Here is a 20999-nt window from a genome sequence, read left to right as displayed (position 1 = left end):
CCGCCCCTGGTGTCTCCCCACAGCGCTACCCGCTCCTCTGGCCACATCCGGGAGACACCCCATCCCCACACGCAGGACGCACTTCTGTTCCAAGGGTCTCGACTGCTCTTCCCTGCATTTCCTACTCAAAGGCTATTATTTCCTTATAAAGTTGGCCTGACGCCTCCCGTCGCACACACGTGCTGAATCACAACTTACACAGGTACTTGGCCCACGTGGCCATTTTCACGAGCGTGGCTGTGCCTTATCCGTACCGCTGTATGTTGCATCTCGAGATCATTCCCACTCTGCCCTCGGAGGCAGGCACTGTGTGCTCAGGACTGGGCAGAGACCCGACATACGGTCGGCATTTGATAAATTGTTGGCCGAGCGTATGCGTGTAAATGTGATCGAGCAATTTACCATGCGATGGAGCAAACACACAAGTCCGTGGGCCTCCCCGCAAACACAGAGATGGAGGTATGTTTTCCAAATTAACAGACTTTGGAAGAGACGGCAGGACAGTCCGGGGAGAAGCGCATGGCGAGCACAGGGACCCTGTGTCCTCACCAGCCATGCTCCACGAAGACACGTTGCCCAGCTCGGTACTATCTGGGACAGGCAGGGCAGGTGGCTTGGATGTGTTATCTTTCTATTCTTAAGGGTAAAAATCTAGTCGTAGGCATGGCAAGTAAATGTATATTTGCCTGCTCCCGGCTTGGCGCTCGCTTGCTCATATTGGAGAAACAATGACCTCTCGAAGTGTGGGCTTCGGGGTCAGAGAGGACAGGGTTTGACTCCCGGCTTTGTCATTCACTAGCCGGGTGACCTCAGAGTCATCGGGGCATAACAACACCCGACCTTCAGGACTGTTCTGAGGGTGAAGCGAGAAACTACCTAGAGCAGCGGCCGGCCATACACTAAGTAGTCAACAAATTGCCGCGAATTGGCGTCCCACGTGCGATCGCTTTAGAAGATACAACCTGGGACCCTCTGCTGCGAAGGGCAGGTCCTGTAACTAGCATCTATTAACAACATCTGCCTGAACAGAGGTGTTTCACTCATTAACTCCTCTAACCTCCACAAGCAGTAGACAGGAACCACAGCTGTCCTCCGTTGGCAGAGGGCACAGATGACTCAGAGTGACATCACACGAGTCGCCCAAGGTCACACAACTACAGGGCGGCAGAGCCAGGATGTGGTGGCAGGCCATCCAGTTGTGCTCTGTGGTTCTTGGGCGACAAGTTGGACAGACCTTCCGGTGTTTCCATATAGATAATATGCCCACGTTTGCTCGGAAACTGAAGGAGGAAAAAAAAAAAAAATTTCCTCCTACCCCCTTAAGTGTTCTACCCAGGGCCTGTGAATTAAACTATCAAAAGACAGCTTAACAGGAGAAAAGGGTGTATTTCATTCCCATAATGGGAGCCAGCCAAAGAGTAGCTGGCCCCTTAAATGGTTGAAGTTAAAGGTTTATCTGTCTTAGGAGAGAAAAGGGAGCGGGGAGAGACGGCTTCTTTGAGAAAAACAAATAGGTTTATGTAAGAAAGACACATGGGCTTTTAGGAGAGCAGACAGCAGAAAAGAAAGTTTGCGATAATGTGAGTCTATACAGGTATGAGTGATTTTCCCGTCTCCTTCAGGACCATAAAACTTCTCAAATGTGTTCAGCTTAAAATCATCTCTGGGCCAGCTCTGGGGTTGTGAGTGGGTTTCCACAAAGGTAAAATGCATTAGAAAAGGAATTAGAGACATGCTTTTTCCTACAGGAGACAAACAGGGCGAGTCGGTGCTCAGAGCCTCCTTAAAGTCCGGTTACTTCGCTGGCTCCAAGATCAAGGACCAGTCTGGGGCCAGACTGTGCTCGGGAAGGTCAGTCATGAGAGGAGCATGAGGCCAGATGAGCCACCTGGCCCTTCTTCCTTCCCGATGCGCCACAGGACACTTTGCATCTGGTGGTCTTGCCCTCCCTCTCACCTCCCACCAAGAGATTTCCATCAGCTGCTTAGCCATCTGGGGAGGGGCGGTTGCCGCCTCGGCCATGAGCACATCCGAGCTAGGCAGAAGGGCGAAGATCCGCGAGGGACCAAGCCAGTGCTGGTTTGCAATGTCGCTGCTGAGCGAAGTGTGCAAAGACGGCAGAGCCCTTCAGCAGGGACAGAGTGCAGACGCCAGAGGGAGAGGCTGGACGGGCCCTGGGTAAGCATTCTGCAAATGTGAATGTTTGGGGTTGAATTGTGTCCCCCCAAAAGATCTTGAAGTCACATTACCTGTGGACGTGATCTTATTTGCAAACGGGGTCTTTGCAAATGATCGACGTAAGATGAGGTCATTATTAGTGAGGGCACAAACCCAGTGTGGCTGGGTGTCCTAATAAAAGGGGGAAATTTGGGTGCAGACACAGCCCCCCATCCATGTGGAGACTGGGGTTCTGCCACAGGCCAAGGAACTACCGGAAGCCGGCAGAGAGGCCTGGAGCCCATTTTCCCCAGGGGCCTGGCTCTGCACTCTGATCTTACTTGTAGCTTCCAGAACTCGAGAGAATGCCTTGCTGTGGTGTAAGCCACTCAGTTCGTGGTGCTTCGCTGTGCCCTCGCCAACGAATATGGTGAGCAAAGCTCAAGCAGCAGAGATAACCCAGATGATGCGTTTTCCCTCTGAGACCACGATTCACGCAGGAGCAGCTCGCAGTAGAAGAGGGGTTTTCTGTGTGCCCGCTGGGGACACTGTCTTCACCTCATTGCTAACTCACCATCGCCTACAGAAGTCATGTGAGCAGATGAACTTCCAGAGGAAGGACAGATTTCCAGGGCACCTGGGTGGCTCAGTCGGTTAAGTATCTGGCTTTGTTTTTTTTAATGATTTATTTACTTTTGAGAGAGAGCGTGAGCACGAGCGGGGGAGGGGCAGAGAGAGAGGGAGACAGAATCTGAAGCAGGCTCCAGGCTCCGAGCTGTCAGCACAGAGCCCGACGCGGGGCTCGAACCCACGACCCAAGAGATCATGCCCTGAGCCGAAGTCGGACGCCTAACCGACTGAGTCACCCAGGCGCCCCAAGCCTCTGGCTCTTCATTTCGGCTCAGGTCATGATCTCGTGGTCGCCTTCTCTCTCTGCTCCTCCCCCACTCACTCTCGCACTCTCTCTCTCAAAATAAACTCAAAAAAAAAAAAAAAACCTAACAAAGGATAGATTTTCATTATTGACACAAAACAAAGGTGAAATTGTGCGACATTCAAGACAGAGGGGAGCGGGTGGGCTTGAAGGAGGAGACCGAAACACGCAAAATTGGCCAAGCGGCATTTACATTGAACACGCTTTCGTACTTGGGACTTCGGCCGGCGCCAGGCAGAGCCGGGGGCGGGGACGGGTGGCAGTGTGCAGGATTTTAAGGACCTGGAGGAAAGTGGGGCCGAGATCGCAGCCCCCCCCCCCCCTCCTCCCAGCAGCCCAGTCTCCTGGGAGCTCCGTTAGGAATGCAAATCCTCCCTGACTTGCTGAATCAGGAATCCTGGGGCTGCCCCCCTCCCTCTGTTTTAACAAGCCTTCCAGGCTATTCTGATCCGCAGGGAAGTTTGAGAAGCATCAAGCTGGGAAGCCACAAAAGGGAGAGAGCTGGAGGGAGGGATGGGCAGCAAGATCCAGACTGCTGCTCTAATGCAATACTTTGCCTGACTGATATCGAATCGTCTGTTTTTTTAAAAGTTAGGTGAAGCTGGAAATCATAACATGATTACCTGTTATAGTGTAACCAGAAACACATAAACGTACATCATGTGTGACTGTTTTCCCAACCCCTTCCGGTTTCAGGGAAATATTTTTAGTGATTCTCCTTCAAAAACCTTCTTAGCCGTTTGTTAGTATGTATAGACTTGGTTTATGTGTTTATATTGCGTTGTCTTTTCTTTTGCTTGAGTTACTGGCTCTTTTTTTTCTTCCAAGATTTTCTTTCGATCCAAGTTAGTTAACATCGAGGCGAGTATCGGCTTCAGGAGCAGGATTTAGTGATTCAGCACTTACATACCGCACCCGGTGCTCATCACAACAGGTGCCCTCCTTCATGCCCATCACCGGCTAGCCCATCCCCCACCCCGCCTCCTGCCAGCGGCCCTCAGTTTGTTCTCCAGAGTCAAGAGTCTCTTATGGTTTGCCTCTTGGTAAACTGACTTCTCAATTAATAGCAGAGGGGGGCTGTAGGGATCAGCCAGCACATTTTGTTTTTCTTTTTTCAAAATAGCTCTCTTGGGCTGTAACTACACACAGTACAATTCACTCACTCAGGAGGATGGTGAAGGGAGTTCGCCCTATCGGGACGAAGCTGAAATGAAGCATGAAGGGAACGGCATCCGGGGAGCTGGAATCGACCAGGTGCACACTCAGCCTTGCACCTGTGGTGACGAGTCCCAGCAAGGCCTCTGGTACTTGCCGCCAAAAACGTCCTGATCATCTTCCGTGCCAAGCCATTGAAGGGCCGGGAACTAGCCGCGTGAACTTACCCGAAAATGTAGAAGGAAAAGCAAAGGGTTTAAATGATGATTCTGCCCTTCAGGACTCCACTCAGCTCCTGTTGTGACGTCTCTGTCTTCACACGGTTCCCCCGTTGTAGCACTCAGTCGTTGTTTCCGTGGCCCCCGTCACACGTGACCCTGCGTGTGTGAAAGCATTAAGGAAACAATTATAAATCCAAGACGGCTCCCACGTGTCCACGCCTCATCCCCCGAGTAGACATAGGCGTCCCGAGAAGGAACTGGTCTTAGAAGCTTTTTTTTTTTTTTTTCAACGTTTATTTATTTTTGGGACAGAGAGAGACAGAGCATGAACGGGGGAGGGGCAGAGAGAGAGGGAGACACAGAATCGGAAACAGGCTCCAGGCTCTGAGCCATCAGCCCAGAGCCCGACGCGGGGCTCGAACTCACGGACCGCGAGATCGTGACCTGGCTGAAGCTGGACGCTTAACCGACGGTGCCACCCAGGCGCCCTAGAAGCTTTAACGTCTGCACCAGCAGCGGCTACGATCCCACAAAAACACTGGAATGCTTGCTATGGGAGGTGACGCCAGGTTGAACACTTGGCAGGAAGCGCTGTCACCTTCAAACCAAGGGAGTCTCTTCAAACCAAGGGAGTAGTGTACGGGAGCATGAGGTAGATGTTTTACCGCTTATACAAATGGCCTGGAATTTTCTTAAGGTAACTGTGCCACAGCAGTAAGTGTATTCTGTCTGTCATGGGGGAAGGAATAATATGTATCACTTGAATATGCTGTAGGTTTAAGAAATTATGAAACATTATGTAATTTTATTTGCAGAAAACATAACCTTGTATTATCTGTTTTTGTGTTTTTTTGGTTTTGTTTTTTTAGTTTCTTTTGAGAGAGAGTGTGAGTGGGGCAGGGGCAGAGAGAGAGGGAGAATCTCAGGCTGTCCGCGCAGAGCCTGACGTGGGGCTCAAACTCATGAACCGTGAGATCGTGACCTCAACCACAGTCAGACGGACGCTCAACCGACTGAGCCACCCAGGCGCCCTTGTAATATCTGTTTTGAGTCTGGATACAGATTAAATTTTCACGGAGGGGGGATACCTTTGGGATCCCGGAGATGCGGTGAGCTACATTTTAGACCAGGGAGCACAGGAGCCCAGTTATAATCTTTATTTTTCTCCAGCGGGACTTGCATACTACGTACACCATGTCCCCCTGCCCCGTTTCTAGTTTTCAAAAGGTCAGAGACTGCTCCCTGCCTTGTCCCATGAACCCGGATCAGGAGGAGACCCTGCTGTTCCCCCAGCAGATTCTCCTTAGGAGAGGGAGGGCGGCGGGCGGCCGACTACCTATCATCGTATCTCAGATGCCCCGCTTCTCCCTCACACCGCCCTTTCTTTGTTGATTTCTGAATGCCTGTGGCCCCCACCCCAGATTCAAGTGTTGACGTCTCGCTCCCAACGCGATGGTATCAGGAGGTGGGGCCTTTGGGGGGCGCTGAGGTCAGGAGGGTGGAGCCTTGTGAGGGGATGGGTCCTTCTAAAGGAGACTCCAGCCTGTGCTCTTGTCCCTTCCTGTGAGGACCCACGTGAAGACGGCCTGCTGTGAACCAGGAAGCCAGCTCTCCTCACCAGGCCCGGAGTCTGTGGTGCCTTGATCTCCGACCTCCAGCCTCCCAAAGCGTGAGTGGTAAATTTCTGTTGTTTCTCAGTCGCCCGGTCAATGGCATTCGGTAACAGCAGGCCAAACGGGCCCAAACAGGTTTATTATTCTTTTTAAGGCTGAGAAAGCTGGGGCCCAGAGATGTTAAGATGGCACAGCAAGTGAAGGGGCTGAGCTGCGACTCTAAGCCAGCCATCTGCTTTCGAGACTCGCTTTTTTTTTGGAAACTGAAGTATAACTGACACACGCCATTAGTTTCAGGGCTACACTGTAAGGATTGGTGTTCGTATCTTTTGGAGATGATCGCCACAGTTAAGTCTCCTTAACATCCATCACCGCAGTTACACTGCATCCTTAGGACTTTGTTTATAACAGACTTGGACCTCTTGAGCCCTTTCACAGATTTCACCCCCCCCCCCCCATGTTCGGCAACCACTAATCTATTCCTCTGTATCGATGAGCTCCGTTTTTGTTTTTTCAGATTCCACATACAAGTGACATCATATGCCATTTGTCTCTTATTTCACTTAGCACGATGCCCTCAAGGCCCATCCATGTTGTCACAGACGGCAAGATTTCCTTTTTTAAGCTGACAGTCCGTCGTCCATCTATACCGTATTTTCTTTACTCATCTGTTGGTGGACACTTAGGTTGTTGCCATGTCTTGGCTATTGGAAACAATGCTGCCGTCAACATGGGGGCACAGATGTCTTTTGGGGGACATGCATTCATCACCACACATGGCCTCAAGCCTACGAAGACACAGATGATCCACAGTACAAGTCCCATAGTCACTGCAGAGGTGAGGCATGAATTCTGCATCTCATTTCAGCTAGGAAGGAATAGCTCTGCTAGACAATTAACTGTATTGGTGACTCAGTAATTGGTTAACTATACATTTAGTATATATTCAAAAATACTTAGGTGAACTCGTGTCCCCCTAGATTACCACAGCCTATCTTTAAATTGGAAATCCAGAACTTACCACCCTTTCACTTATAGACTGTCCCTTGAAAGACTGAGTGCTGATCGGGGCTGCCCCTTTTGCCTGTCGTGTTCCCGGGATGACGCAGAGGGCATAGCTCCCTAGACACAGGGAATTGCTAGGGACTATTCCAGGGAGATATACGAGCCCGGTTCCAACCCCGCCTTGTTCACTAATACTTGCCCTAATGAGAGGAGTTTGTTCTGCTTCTGAATAGTGTGAATACTGGAGAGAGAAGACTTAATTTAAAACCTCAGAGAACATCCAAAATGGAGTTCATGTTCCAAATGCATCTCCTGTCAGAGCGGAGAAGTGTTGGCCCCCAGATATGAGCAGGTATGATCTAGGCACACAACCACTCTGACATCCAGTGGGCTATGACCTCTCCCAGGGGCAGTGGAAGGCTGGACTACATCGATCCTGCATTCAGCCTCGATGGACAGTTTACTGCGGATGAGGTTTTTCTCGAGAAACAGTGTAGGTCTGTCAACCGGGGGAGCCCCTGCCCGTGGCACAGTGTTACAACACTTTCTCGTAACAACACCTTATCCTACACTCACTCAATGGCACGTAGGGCCAAAAAACTGCCAGCGGTTATTACTTTTCTCAGGAGTTTACCAATGTGACTCACGGATGACAAAACGGCTGCTACCAGGGAGACTACGGCGTCACTTCTGCACAGGTGATTTCTGTCTGGAGAAATGGCCGGGAGATGTGAAGTTACTCTTAACATCAAAACCTGTTAACTATCAGCTTTATTTTATTTTAAAATATACAAATATTTTGACACGTAGAAGAGTTCAGAGCTGTCGGATTTTGAAAACACCACACAATACCGACACAACCAAGAAATTCCATGTCACGTGAATCGCTGCAGACTGCCAGTTCCTTCCATTAACCTAACATTACAGATTCAAGGTACATCAAACGGGTTAACATTGGCAATGCTTAAGAGAACAGTAACGTGCTGCTCTAAGCAGAACAGCCAGTTTAGGAATCACGGGCAGAAAAGCATTTCAACGGCAAACTTAGAGCTCCCTGCAAAAAAACATCTGCACCGAGACGGTGAGTTGATACAAACATTCCGTATCTGGGAAAATACTCTTCTTGTGAATTCTAACACTCAACAGAATAGGATCCTGTCTTCGAGAGGGACCGTCCTGGCGCTGTGACTTGCACCAAATCTCTAAGGTTCGGGTTAGGCTGACCGGAGGGAGGGCTTCAGGCAGGAGAAGACATGGGACTCGGAGCAGGGAGAACACGTCCAATGTCACGGGCAACGAGACCTGCTTGCGGGAGCGGAGTTCCGTACCAGGATGGCAGGAATCGAAATGGACATATTTAAAAAGTGAGAACATATACACCAATGCAGGAGCATCATCAAATCATGCGGGTCTTGAAACTATTCTCTAACAAGGCCCAGCCTGAGAGATTCTCACAACCGAGACTCCGTGGAGCTGAGACGCGCCTTAGTTTTGCCGAGCGCGATCCCAGGGCACACCTCTGCGTTTTCCTAAGGGTGCACTCCTAAACCGTACGGATGACGGCACAACCTCCGGAAAAGAACCTTTCTTAAAATTGGAAGGGAGCCCCTTTTTTCCTTACTCTTCCTCATGAACATGTGAGGTTGTTCACTCTTCTAGATTAAATGCCCGGGCAATACTGCGGCGAAAGGAAAACCCAAGGGACTGCTTCCCACTGAGGCCAAGTGGGAAGGAAACCTAGAATGATCTGGCATAAACTATGAGGTGAAAACAAAAGAACACGGTGCATGGGACCCTCACTAGGTATACAGTGTCACGACCCACCTGACATTCCCATTACATCACAAGAGCAATTCGGTTTGGGGAAGAGTTTAATGTATCGCTCAGGAAAAAAATAGCTCGTATTTTCCCATCGCTAACGGAGCGGTGGTTACGAGGTCCAGCGCCACCACGCGACCTTCATCCTGTCCCACACCGCCGAAAAAGAATCCAAAGCGGGCCGGACGTCCAGGATGGTGAACTGGTAGTCCTGGTTAACTTCGCCGCCGTCGTAGTAGTCGATGACATACCTGACTTCTGTCCCACAGCGGTTGATGATCCAGTCGTGCCTGTCAAAAGGCAACTCGTACCTGAAACGAAAACATGCTCGTGAGCGTGAAAGCGCTTGCTCTCGGGGTCACACGCCCAACCGGGGAGGTGAGCCTCAGAGGATCGGTCTGCTGCGCTGAAGGGAGACGCTGCTGAAGAGCTGCGATGAGCCCAGCCCAGGTCAGATGAGGGCTCGTTTGTCTGCAGAGCAGCAGCGGACAGAAAAAGAGCCCCGGGCCGGGGAGGTCCCAGGAGGCGCTGCAGCGATCCAAGCATGAGCTGAGTCTGTCTACGCTGGAGGAACAGAGAGGGACGCGGAGCGTTCAGATGCACAGAGACCACGGGAAGGAGCGAGAGGACAGATCCGAGAACACGGAGGACAAGTGAATTCCGTGTTACGATAATCAGACAGGGGCCAAGTCACAAAACCCTAATAAATCTGCCCACCACTGGGCACACTTGAGGGAGAGGAAGAAACCTGCAGCTGAGCACTGAGTTTTGCAAGACGGAACTGCAGTCCTGAGGCTGTCTGCTTTAGGTGCCAAGAGAAAGCTGATCCTGACCCGAGGCGTGTAAAATAACATTTGTACGCCGCCACTCACCCCATCCAGGAACGGATTCTTGCCCTTGGTGAGTACTCTTTCGCTTTACCTCCGAACCGGATCAACGATGGACCACAAGGACACTCCCTAGAAATTCGCCAACAAGAAAAGCCTATTAAAATATTTCCCCCCTCTGAGAAATGCGATGTTGCAGTTTTTCAACAACACACGTTTTTCTGTGTGCGTTTTATGTATCACATTTACAGAGTGAGAGAACTTCGAAAACAATTCAGAGAAATATCCCTTTTCGTTAAAAATACTGCTCTTTATTTCAGGGTCAAGTCTGTTCCACTCCTTCCACTTCATTCCAAATATCTGCGCTGTTTCTTTCCAGGAGTGAGGAAATGGACTTTACATTTGGTGGAAAGGGAAACGTTCTTAGGAAAAAGATAAAAGGTTAAGTAGTGGGCATGACACTTTTCACATGCTGCAGCTGGGTTTTTTAAGACGAACAGAAGAGGGGCGCCTGGGTGGCGCAGTCGGTTAAGCGTCCGACTTCAGCCAGGTCACGATCTCGCGGTCCGTGAGTTCGAGCCCTGCGTCGGGCTCTGGGCTGATGGCTCAGAGCCTGGAGCCTGTTTCCGATTCTGTGTCTCCCTCTCTCTCTGCCCCTCCCCCGTTCATGCTCTGTCTCTCTCTGTCCCAAAAATAAATAAACATTGAAAAAAAAAAAAAAAAAAAAAAAAAGACGAACAGAAGAAAATCCTACTCTTCTTTCATTTGAAACCAGTGAACAAAGCCTTTATGAAGAAGAATGCTGGCTGAATCCCTAGGAACAAACGAAATCAGCGATGGGCCGGCTCTTCATGTCAGGATATACGAGGCCACCTGTCTTGTTAGCTGCTGTCACCCTGAGGACAGGCTTCAGCCTTGGCAGCCCTAATGACGGGGTGGGGGGAGAAAACCAGCCCCAGTGTAACCAAGCCCTGCCCGAGGCCCATCCGAGTTCCTGTACTTCCTTTACGAACCATTTGCTAGCATCTCAAGAGGGTCGCCAGCAAAGAAGTAAACTCGACCCAGGCAAGCTTTCTCCTGGAGGCTGTAGCATGTGTCTTTAAAGGGCCAACTTAATTTTGAGGGACCCCGGAAAATGACTAGGAAAGGGGTGAAACTGACAAAGTAGACTTCTCCTGGTCTCTCTCTGCTCCAAAGTCACGCTGCAAGTAGTTGGCAGGTGGCTTTCATTACAGTGGGCTTTTAGTCACTGCAGACACCTGTGGGTGGCTTCATCGGTGAGCTGGGAACATGGCTCCTGCTGGTCTCGGGTCGCTGAGGAGAGTCCTGGGTGCCCTGCCGTTCCCTCCTCGCACGGACCCCTCCCAGGCCTGGTGTCCAGCAGTGACACCCACGGAGGGCTACTAATGAATCTCAGAGTTCAAATATTTAAAAACTGGGATACCTTAACGAAATCATTAAGTGGACTATAGCCAAGAAGTTAATCCCATTTTATCACAAATTTAAAATGTAATCCCCCAATGATGATACAATCTGGCTTTCTGTGCAGACATCCCCCACCCCTATGGTTCTGGAGGTGGACTCTGCAGACCGGCGGCATCTATGTCTTTCTAGAAATGCCAAGTCTGGGCCTCATCGCAGACCTACTGAATTAGAATCCCTGGGGCTAGGGGCCCCGGCTCCCACAGACCTCCGGCCCACCACTGCCAACACACACGTGACTGCTGCACCTGTTCCCCCGAGGGAAAGGCCCACTGCTGAGACCTCTCCTGACGTCTGGTCCTGATGGGGGTTCAGTGATGCTGAGGGAACGGAACTGCTCTTCTCCTCACTCTTGGGGCACAGCACCGGGCCATCTCCCACCCCATGTGCCTTCCGTGTACTGTGACATTCCTCCCACTGAGAGGCGGGCACCACGGCCCCTTCCCCTGAACCAGGGCAGGCTTGTGATGCTCCGGGACTGCCGAGGCCAGGTCATCAAGGGAGATGTAGCTTCCCTGGAGTTTTCTGGAACACTAGGTCTCGGAACCCAGTCACCATGGCGTGAGGAAGCCGAAGCAGCCAGGGGCAGGTGTCCTGGCTGACAGCCAACACCAGTCACCAGGTGAGGAAATGGTCCAGCCTGCAGAGGATCCTGGCCCACGGCCGTCAAGCCCATCCCCGATCAGAGCCTGGCTGCGGCCCTAGGCGTTGTGAGCAGAGATGAGCCACCCCTGCTCTGTCCTTTCTGCACTCGGGACCCAATGAATCCACAAGCATAATAAAATGGTTGCCGTTTCACGCAGCTGGGTGGGAGCGGGTCTGTCACACAACTGTCACCGAAACAGACCTACCACCTAAAATGTTGTATTACAACAGCACACTGTTTGAATACAACGTTAAAACTCTAGAAAGCAGAGCCCAAATAAGAAAGATGTCGGAAAAATGTTTTTTTTTTTTTTTTTTTTTAAGCTCTCAGACATACTTACGCAGCATGAAGGGCTTCCCACTTCAAAATCTCCTTCCAGGCTTGCTCGTTATTCTGATTGTGAATTTTGATGATATTGTACATATCTCTCTGACTAATATCGTCATCCTTCCACTTCCACCTAGGAAAGGACATTTGGTAGAACTTGATAACGTTACTGATCACGCGATAAAATCAACCCACATATTCGTTTCACCAAGTTACCAAAAACCACTTGCACACAGATCAAGGAACCATAAAGTAACACTTTTTCAGTCAGTACCACTGATTAGCTTTTTCTAAGTACTTCACATCATAGAATTTTTAAACATCTATTACTGGCTATAAGTTAATCTCGTGTGTCAAGTTGACTGGGCCATGGGGGGCCCAGATGTTTGGTCAAACATTACTCTGGGTATGTCTGTGAGAGCATTTTGGAGGAAAATAAGCTTTAAATGGGTAAAACAGAGTGCCCTCCCTAATGTGGGTGGGCCTCATCTGATCAGTTGAAGGTCTAAATAAAAGAATGAGCCTCTTGCAAATAATAGGGAACTTTTCCTGCCTGACTGCCTGCGAGCCGGGATATGGTTTTTTTGGGCCTTTGGACTGGAATGAAAACAACAGTTTTTGGGTCTCCAGCCTGCCAGCTTTTAGACTCAAACTATACATCAGCTGTCCTGGGTCTCCAGCCTGATGACTGCAGATCGTGGGACTTCTCAGCCTCCATGATCACGTGAAGTCAATTCCTTACAATAAATCTCTTTACATCTGTAGAGACACACACCCCGTTAGTTCTGTTTCTCCAGAGAACCCTGACTGATACGCTGGCCTTTGTACTGACGTTCTCGTAGGTCTGAAAAATCGGCTGAATGTTATATACTGTCTAGCTTATGAAAATTTACTATATGTTTTGGGGATAAAAACCTCTTTAACATTTCATTCTTAGATGAACTTGATGAGCAAATTTATACCCTAACATGCTCACTCACCCTTTGCGTAACATTGCGTTCCAGAACATCTGTTCAGAAGGATAAACCCACTTTTTGTCTGAATCTGCTCTCGGAATGGATGACTCCTCCCTCACCGTAGACAGCGCAAATGGCTGATCTGGGGCCGGCATCTGGTTGGGTGGCGGCATCTAAACAAGGTGAGCGGGTTTTTAAATGTTGGAAATAGACACAAAGTGGAAACAAACAATATAATCGACGACATTCTGGAAAGCGGTGCATCATCACACATGAGGCACAGGTTCCCTATCAAGCCAGTGACATCACGATTTCAGACCTGCCAGCTGATTTGGTTGTTCTGAAGAGTTCTAGTTCTAAAGTTGTTTTTCCTTGTTAAGGAGTTCTCACAAACGGTAGGTACACACTGTGGCTACATTTTCTGTCTCTTTCTCCCCAAGGATTAAGAAGTAAAAATGATTACTGTGACTGCAGACATTTCTAAAGCCCTTTCGATGACGGGCTCTTCAAAAACGCCTGGTCTTCTGAGGAAGAGTCTCAGAAGATACATGTAGACCACCACTTTCTTTTTACATGTTCTTTGCTTTTATGATCCTGCTGATGCTTTCCGTCTTTGGGCTGAACACATTAGAGAGGAGCAGTGACGCCGGCATGCTGGCGGACTGGAAGGAGGGGAAGAATCCTTCCTCCCAGACATAAGGGCGGCAACAGTGCTGTGCAAACACTTGCCCTGGACCAGGGGCTCTCGCCCCGGGCACCGCTGCCATTTGGGGCCGGACAACTTTTGGTTACGGGGGTCTGTTCTGAGCACTGTAGGGTATTTGGCAACCTCCCTGGTCTCTACCCAACAGTACCCCTCCTCCCGAGTCGTGACAACGAGGGTCCTCCCGAGGGCAAACATCAAGCCAGGCTGAGAACCCCTGGCACAGAACTTTTTCTGTGTTGGAAGTATGCGGGATTTTCGAGCAGATCCGCATTTATTATTAAGTCACAACGTGGCCCCTGGTTAGAATGATGTGCACGGTCACCACAGTGGGTTTAAGGACTCGCATCAGAGGCAGGTGGGATTCAGTCTGGGATCTGCCACATGCTGGCTGAGCGATGCAGGCCGAACCGCACGCTTGATCATTCTCAGTGGCTTCCGCTCTAAAAACGGGGACGCTGACACTACTGGCTGCACAGGGTGGTTATGAGAATTACTCAAAAGCGTGTATGGTGCTTAGTGTGAGGGCTACGGATGCGACTAAAAGAAACGCCGGCTGTTATTAACACTCTTACTACGTGTAACGATCCCATGGGGTAAGAGTCTAAGTCTGTGGGATTCCAAAAGGCCCATGTTCTGAACCACTAGGCTGTTCTCTAACAGCAGTACTGTTCCCTAGTAACTACTGTTACCTGGAACAGTAGTCTAACGAGGGCACTTTTAGAAATGTCAGGAGACACATTAGGTTGTCATGACCGAGTAAAGAGGGTCCCACTGGCAACTGGTGGGTAAAGACTAGGGAAGCCGCTAAATATCCTATGGAGCACAGGACAGCCCCCACCGCAAGGAACCCACCAGCCTCAATGTCAACGGTGCTAAGGCAGAGAAGCCCTGATCTTGTCCACTTTCCTTCTCAACATGGCAGTGTCCTTAGAGTTTGGCAGGGTCATTACTGAGTGCTGAGGCTGAATGTCTGTGTCCCTCCAAATTGACTGAAGCTGCTGGCACCTTCCAAGAGGACTTCTCAACCTCTGGAACTGTGAGAATAAATGTCTGTACAAGCCACCTAGTTGCTGGTATCGTTACATACATAACATACACACACACGAACACACACACATATATATCACAGCCCTTCTCTTCCAGACTAAGTATTTCTAGTTCCTTCAAATGTTGGCCAAGATTTCTAAATACTTTTGGTAACCATGGCCTTCTAAGAACTCTGTTCTGGCCTTCTAAACTACAGATCTGAGTCTGTCTGTCTCTCCATTAAAATGGGATTCCAAACAGGAAGCCTCCACCTCCCACACTATCGCAAAATGTAGTGAGGCCGTGCTAGTCTTAGCCTTGCTTTGTCACGCCATCCCACTGGTGGCTGCCACGGGACGCTGTACCACACCAGTGACTCTCACGCAGGCTGGCACCCAGCTGGGCTGGAAAAAGTGCCCTCATCAGCCTCACGCCTATGAGGTTTCCCAAGACCAGAAGCACCTTTACCAATCCTAACTGCACTCCTCATGGGACTTCCTGCCTTCCACTTATCCCCAAAGAACTATTCCTGTGGTGTGGCTTCTTTCCAGTCAACCTACTCTGGCACTTGGTGGGCACTGTTTTCTTTTTCAGGCACCCTCTCAAACGATACTTAGAAATGCCTTCTAGATTTTCAGTGTGGATGGAATATGAGACTTCTGTATCTTAAGAGGAAGAGAGAATCAATCCTAGCAGCCAGCGATTTGTCCTGGGAGTCCACAAAGGCATCTCTGTATGACAAGTTGTGGGGAGGGGGGCCGAACGTGAATTACCAGGTTAGAAGGGTCCAGGTCCTCCTTACTGCCGGCCACGGCGCCGGTGACAGGGCACTCCACGTACTCATATGCACGGTCCTGGTGGGTGGGCACAGAGCTCGTTTTGTTCTCACAAGTTGGCTCAGGTGGCTCCGCACTCACTGGACAGCCTGAAGTAAACGAAGTGTAAAAACAGTGTGACCACAAAGGCAGGACATCTAGCTCTCTCAATCCGGGCCCTAAAGAGCTAGATTTCTGACCAGGGATCACCATCAAAGGGGGAATAACTTGGAAGGGTACTGAAAAAGTGTTACTTTGTGGTAACACTGTTACCATACTGTTTCAAGCTGCCAAGAGCTAAGCTAGCTAACATTCTAAGATCCTAAAGACCAGGAGAAGGCTCTATGTATTTATTCTCCCCTTGAAAGAGAAATGGGTACTCACTCCCTTATTGTGCCATGCCCTCAGCACAACTATACAAAAAAAAAAAAATCTCAACACTTGCAAAGGAACATATCGTTCGTTCCATGGTTTTAGTAATGGGCTGGAAGGTACCTGCTTGGGCTCCCAGCAGCGAGCTGTTGCAGAGGAACCTAAGTGGGGGGTCGGCCACGTTTTACCAAATCTCCCTGTCTATTCACAAGTTCCAGAAAAGGCCCAGCCCCGATCAGGACACCAGAGGCCTGGCTTCCTGATACCTTCTCTCAGGTACTGAACACAGGAGATGAAAATGAACAAAGGAGCCCTCAAAAAGGCTCCTGGAGAAAAGTCTGAATGCCACCCTGCTTGTGTTTGCTCTAGGATGGAAACAAGGCACAGAAAACTACTCCTTGGCCAAGGTTCTATTCCTCATGGGTAGATAGCAAACATTTAGCAACAAAAGGCATATATTAAAGAAAACGGTCCACAATCCGCATAGGACCCAGATGCCACTTCAAAGGGAAGGTCTGAACCTATAAGAGCAGCAGTGAGAAGGGCAGTTGATGCCCAAGGTTCCAGGGTGCTAATGGAAGCAAGTGTGGGGACTGAGAAGCTGGTCTTAGACTCAAGAGAGGCGCAGGCACCAGGAGAGCCATGGCCCGGGAAGACAGCTGCCCGAGTAAGGAATCCCTGTGTCAGGAAGCAGCAGTAACACCAAGAATACTCTGGATGACCTACACGCCAAAGACAAGTTTCCTTTCACTTCCTGTCCTCCGATTCTCCTCCCAGACCCTCATTCTCACTAGGATCTTGTATAGCTGCCCAGTTGAGGGCTGAACAGAGACTTGCTATACTGCCTTTCCTCTCTACCATTCAAAGTGCCAATCTTTTCTGGGTCACTGATCCCAGCTGGCTGTTAGAAAATACCAGTAGCCCCTTTAGTCACCTACAAATACCCGCATTCTTTACTAATGCAAACAAATCAGGCCGACAGCTCTTTTGGATACACGGTAAATGAAATCAAAGCCTGTTTAGGGCTCTATGATCTGCCCCAGGTCACAGAGTTTCTGCTGGCTCTGCTGCTTATTAGCTGTGAGACTTCTAAATTTCCAGAACCATAAAATAGGGAGAAAACCTACCACACAGGATTATGAAGATGAGAACGTGAACTCCATTAGGCAGAAGTTTTTTGTGTTCTGTATGTTGCTGTTCTCTCAGTGCAAAAACAAACAAAACCCACCAGTGCTTGGCGAAGAGTGGGCGGTGGGTAAATTCTTGCTGACTGACCAAGGCAATGAAAGACTACAAGGCAAGCAAGTGTTTTTCAGGCCACACGTTTATAGACACAGCGCTCTTCCAGGGTTTCTCCATATAAGAAGAATGGAGACAGATGCAGACAAAGCAGGTGTTTTCTAACAGCAAGCTGGGATCAGTGACCCAGAAAAGATTGACACTTTGAATGGTAGAGGGGAAAGGCAGTATAGCACTCTTGACATGCGGGGCCAGGTGATTCTTTGTTGCAGGCGTGTGCTGTGCACTCCAGGGTGTTTAGCGGGGCTCCTGCCTTCTACTCACTACATGCACCACGTCCTCTCAGTTTTGACAAACCAAAATGCTTCCAGACACCGCCACATGTCCCCTGGGGGGGGGGGGGTGGAGGGGTGGCCACCCAGGCTGAGAACCGCTGATGGCAAACTTTGGGGGGTAAGAGCTAAGGTATGGAGCAATCACTTCACTCTCACGCACTATCCTAATCCTTTTGGGAATTCCCTTTTGTTTTTGTTTTCTAGACATAGGGTCGATTACCTTTCATTTTCCCTTCATGCATGGGGCATCCTGAAGGCGGGGATGCCGTCTGATGATCAGAAGCATTTGAGGTCTGAACTGCAACAGCAGGGGTAGACGCAGACAAACCCATGGTTGGAACCGCGAGGCCGAATCCAAACAATTCTAAACTCACACGTGCCAAAAAGCAAAGAAACCGATTAATGCTGATGCCTGGCCTCTGACCACTCCCTTGGTATTCTTAATCTGCCCAACCCTTGTTCCTCCCCCTTGTCATCCTGTTGTAAACCTACAGGGCAGGGTATCCACTTTGAGGGAGAGCTTTAATACATTAACCCCTTTAGGAAATACTAGTGTGAAATCTACACCACACCACTCTTTAGACGCACGTTTCTAAGATGTCCGGATTTTGGGGGTGAGGTGAGGGCGCCCCTGAGAAACTACACCACAGAGAGGGGGGTGTAGGTCTAGGGAGCAGGGGGTCCTCAAAGTGGTGATCCAGATGGGAGAGGGCAGCCCAGACCAGAACCCCAGACCAGAACCCCAGACCCGGGCTTAACCAAGGACTGGGAATGAGGGAAGGGTACGGGGCAGAAAAGGGATTCGAGGAGGAAGGAAAGGACCGCGGACGGGAGGACGCGGCCAAAGGCTTCTTCACGCGGTCCCTGCGTGTCTCACCTGGGACCCCTGTCCCGGGACCCCAAAACCCACCGGCCTCGGCCAGCCTGCCCCTCCGCACCTGACTCCAGTCCCGGGCCGCTCCGAGGAGCCGGCCCCGCCTCTAACCGCTAGCCCGCCACCGCCGCCTTCTCCTCTCTCGGTCACCGTTGCCTTCGCGGTCACCGCTGGCGTTCGAGCGCACCGCTACTTCCTTTTCCGAAGGCGGGACTTCCGGGAGCGCGGGAGGCGGGGCGCGGGCTGAGGAGGAACGGCTTCCGTCGATCACGGAGGAGCGGACCCCGCCCCTTCCCGCCTCGACCTATAAGCGCGAGGGCCGCTCCCTGGCCCCGCCCCTCCTAACCAGCGCGGGCCGGGAGAGTTCTGGCTGGGCCAGAGACTTCCCTAGGGTGAGGTTGCCCATGGCTCCTTTAAGCCGCAGAGGGGTTGCTTTGGAGGAGTTAGTTTTAAAATTTCCGGCTTTTAAATTGTATCCCGTCAGTTTGAATTATAGTAATGACTCAAGTAGCATCAGTAGGTGGCCGACTCCGGAGATCCCAAAATGAACAAATCAAGGTTCCAGCTCCCAAGGCCTTCTTAACTGGGTGTGTGGACTTGAAGGTCTGTATTTTCACTTACCTCTAAGAGAAATTTAGTATTTTTTTTCCATCAGGAATGCAGGCAACAAATCCTAGTAGCGTTAGCTGTATGTGCACTAATAGAAATCACAGAGAAATGATGTCCTAAATAACGGGGGTTTCTGTCTTAAAATACTGTTCATCGCTACTTTGAAATTAAGATCACTTTATCTTGTTACTTAAAAAGTGTTAATAAGAAGCATCTGTCTATCCGTGTCACCCCGCCTTCAGGGCGGGGCAGGCCATCTCCTGGGTGCTGAGGGTGTTAGCAGCTGCAGCCACTAGGCTGGGTCTCTCTCCAGCAATAGCCCTGGGCCAAAAAGAGCTGAGCTGCCTCGGGCAAAAATCACATCCCCTCCCTTGGGGATGGGCTGCAGCCTTTGAGTGGTGTCTGCAAGGGTCCGGGAGGCCCAGGTCCTAGCCTCAAGGGGAATAACTTGGAAGGGCCATCCCAGCTTCAGTGGCTGAGGTTTCCATTGTGGCTGCCTCGCATTCAACTTCTCCCCTTTGCCCAGACCTTCTGTCACTCTCTCACTGCGGTTTGCGAGAGCATTCCTAGCCCAAATCTTGGAGTCTCAGCTGTTTTAATCAGCTTCGTTATTATTATTATTTAGATTTGGTGAGGTCAACAGATCAGGAAACAACTGCCATTGAAAATATAGTTTATTATACTCAGAGACTCCGAGAGAGGGAGTACATATCACACCGGGGGTGCCACACGTGTGAGCACTAGAGTCTTTCTTGAGCCAGAGGGAGAGGGGGAAACTGGGGGGCAGAAGCCTTTATTATGGTGTTCATGGGAAGAAATAGGTGAGGTGGGGTAAGCAGATTCAGGACTGGTTAATTTGAATAATCTCAGCGAGTTAGAGCACAGGGCTGGGTGGGACCTGGCCCTGGGCTGATGGGGGCGGGTGTCTGGTGGCTCAGAGTATGGGAGCCCAATGACACTTGGTCGGCAGGTGTGGACTTAGCTGCTCAAGAAGGGGAGCTGACCAGCCTCTAGCTGGGGCTTCAAAACTGGCTCAAGACAGCATATTAAAAACTATATTATATCCGTGCATATTTCCTGGGGAGCCAGATCTTTAGCAATCAAAATCTGTTTTTCTAAAATCTGACGGTAACTATATTCCACTATCGTTGATTTCTTTAATTTCTTGTAGTTTGTTTTATGCACGTAAGAATATTATTCTGCGAAAATACTCATAGACTTCACAGTCCAAAGGGGCATATTGGCACCACAAGGCCAAAAACCCCTGGTAATGGGAGAGACGGGCACACAAATAACCATATTTACATGTCAGTACGTGTATGCTCTGACTGGTGGAGGAAAAGGGAAGAAGTGACTGTTAAAGGGTGATGTGCCGGAAGTGCTTACGAAGGAAAGTAACAAGGATGCTTTATAGACAAGGAGCTACCAAACAGGCATTAAGGAGAGCTGTAGGTGGGTGGAGAGACTGGGGGGACACTTTCAACCGCAGCGCCCACTCTCCCCAGGCAAAGACTTACTGCTCTTTAGCTGTTTCTTCTAGTTTTCCGTCCATGTTCCAAACAACATGCCGACACACACACACGGGTCCCTCCCCTATGCCAATAGTTATATGGTTTGGGATACGTCACCGTTTCGTATTTACATTATTGTGACTATGGAAATATTTGTTCTGACCAAAGATGATTTTTTTTTTCCCTTGTACTTTTTCAATGGAATTCACTCCTTGCCTCCCCGCCCCGTTGTCTTTTTTGATTTTTAGGTTATCCCTAAGTTTCTTGTCTGCATTGTAAATCTCCTCTCAGTGCATTTAAAGATATCGACTAATGTATGTTTCCTTTTTCCTCTTGGAGATAAGGGAAATATCTCACAGATAAGCACCGCA

At 49.9% G+C, this 20999-nt stretch overlaps 2 protein-coding genes across 2 annotated transcripts in view; one reads left to right on the top strand and one right to left on the bottom strand.

Annotated features, from left to right (window-relative positions):
- Positions 1-7838: 7838 nt before the first annotated feature.
- Positions 7839-18729, bottom strand: LOC123595111 (holocytochrome c-type synthase). Its single transcript, XM_045472355.1, has 7 exons — positions 18573-18729; positions 17855-17998; positions 15647-15798; positions 13166-13314; positions 12199-12318; positions 9776-9862; positions 7839-9214 (listed from the first exon to the last, which is right to left on the bottom strand). Exons 2-7 carry the CDS (start codon positions 17964-17966, stop codon positions 9016-9018), a joined length of 819 nt encoding a protein of 272 aa, XP_045328311.1. The 5' UTR covers positions 17967-17998; positions 18573-18729; the 3' UTR covers positions 7839-9015.
- Positions 18730-18881: 152 nt separating this feature from the next.
- The window catches only part of MID1 (midline 1), a 586156-nt gene continuing 584038 nt past the window's right edge, over positions 18882-20999 (top strand). Inside the window, exon 1 of the mRNA XM_045472348.1 lies at positions 18882-19111. The gene's annotated coding sequence lies outside the window, so the exon portion shown is untranslated. The remainder of the gene's footprint in view (positions 19112-20999) is intronic.

The sequence above is a fragment of the Leopardus geoffroyi genome, chromosome X (genome assembly GCF_018350155.1).
Source record: "Leopardus geoffroyi isolate Oge1 chromosome X, O.geoffroyi_Oge1_pat1.0, whole genome shotgun sequence".
Classification (NCBI taxonomy): Eukaryota; Metazoa; Chordata; class Mammalia; order Carnivora; family Felidae; genus Leopardus; species Leopardus geoffroyi.
Note: the sequence above shows the minus strand (reverse complement) of the source record. Positions and strands in the feature narration are given on the sequence as shown.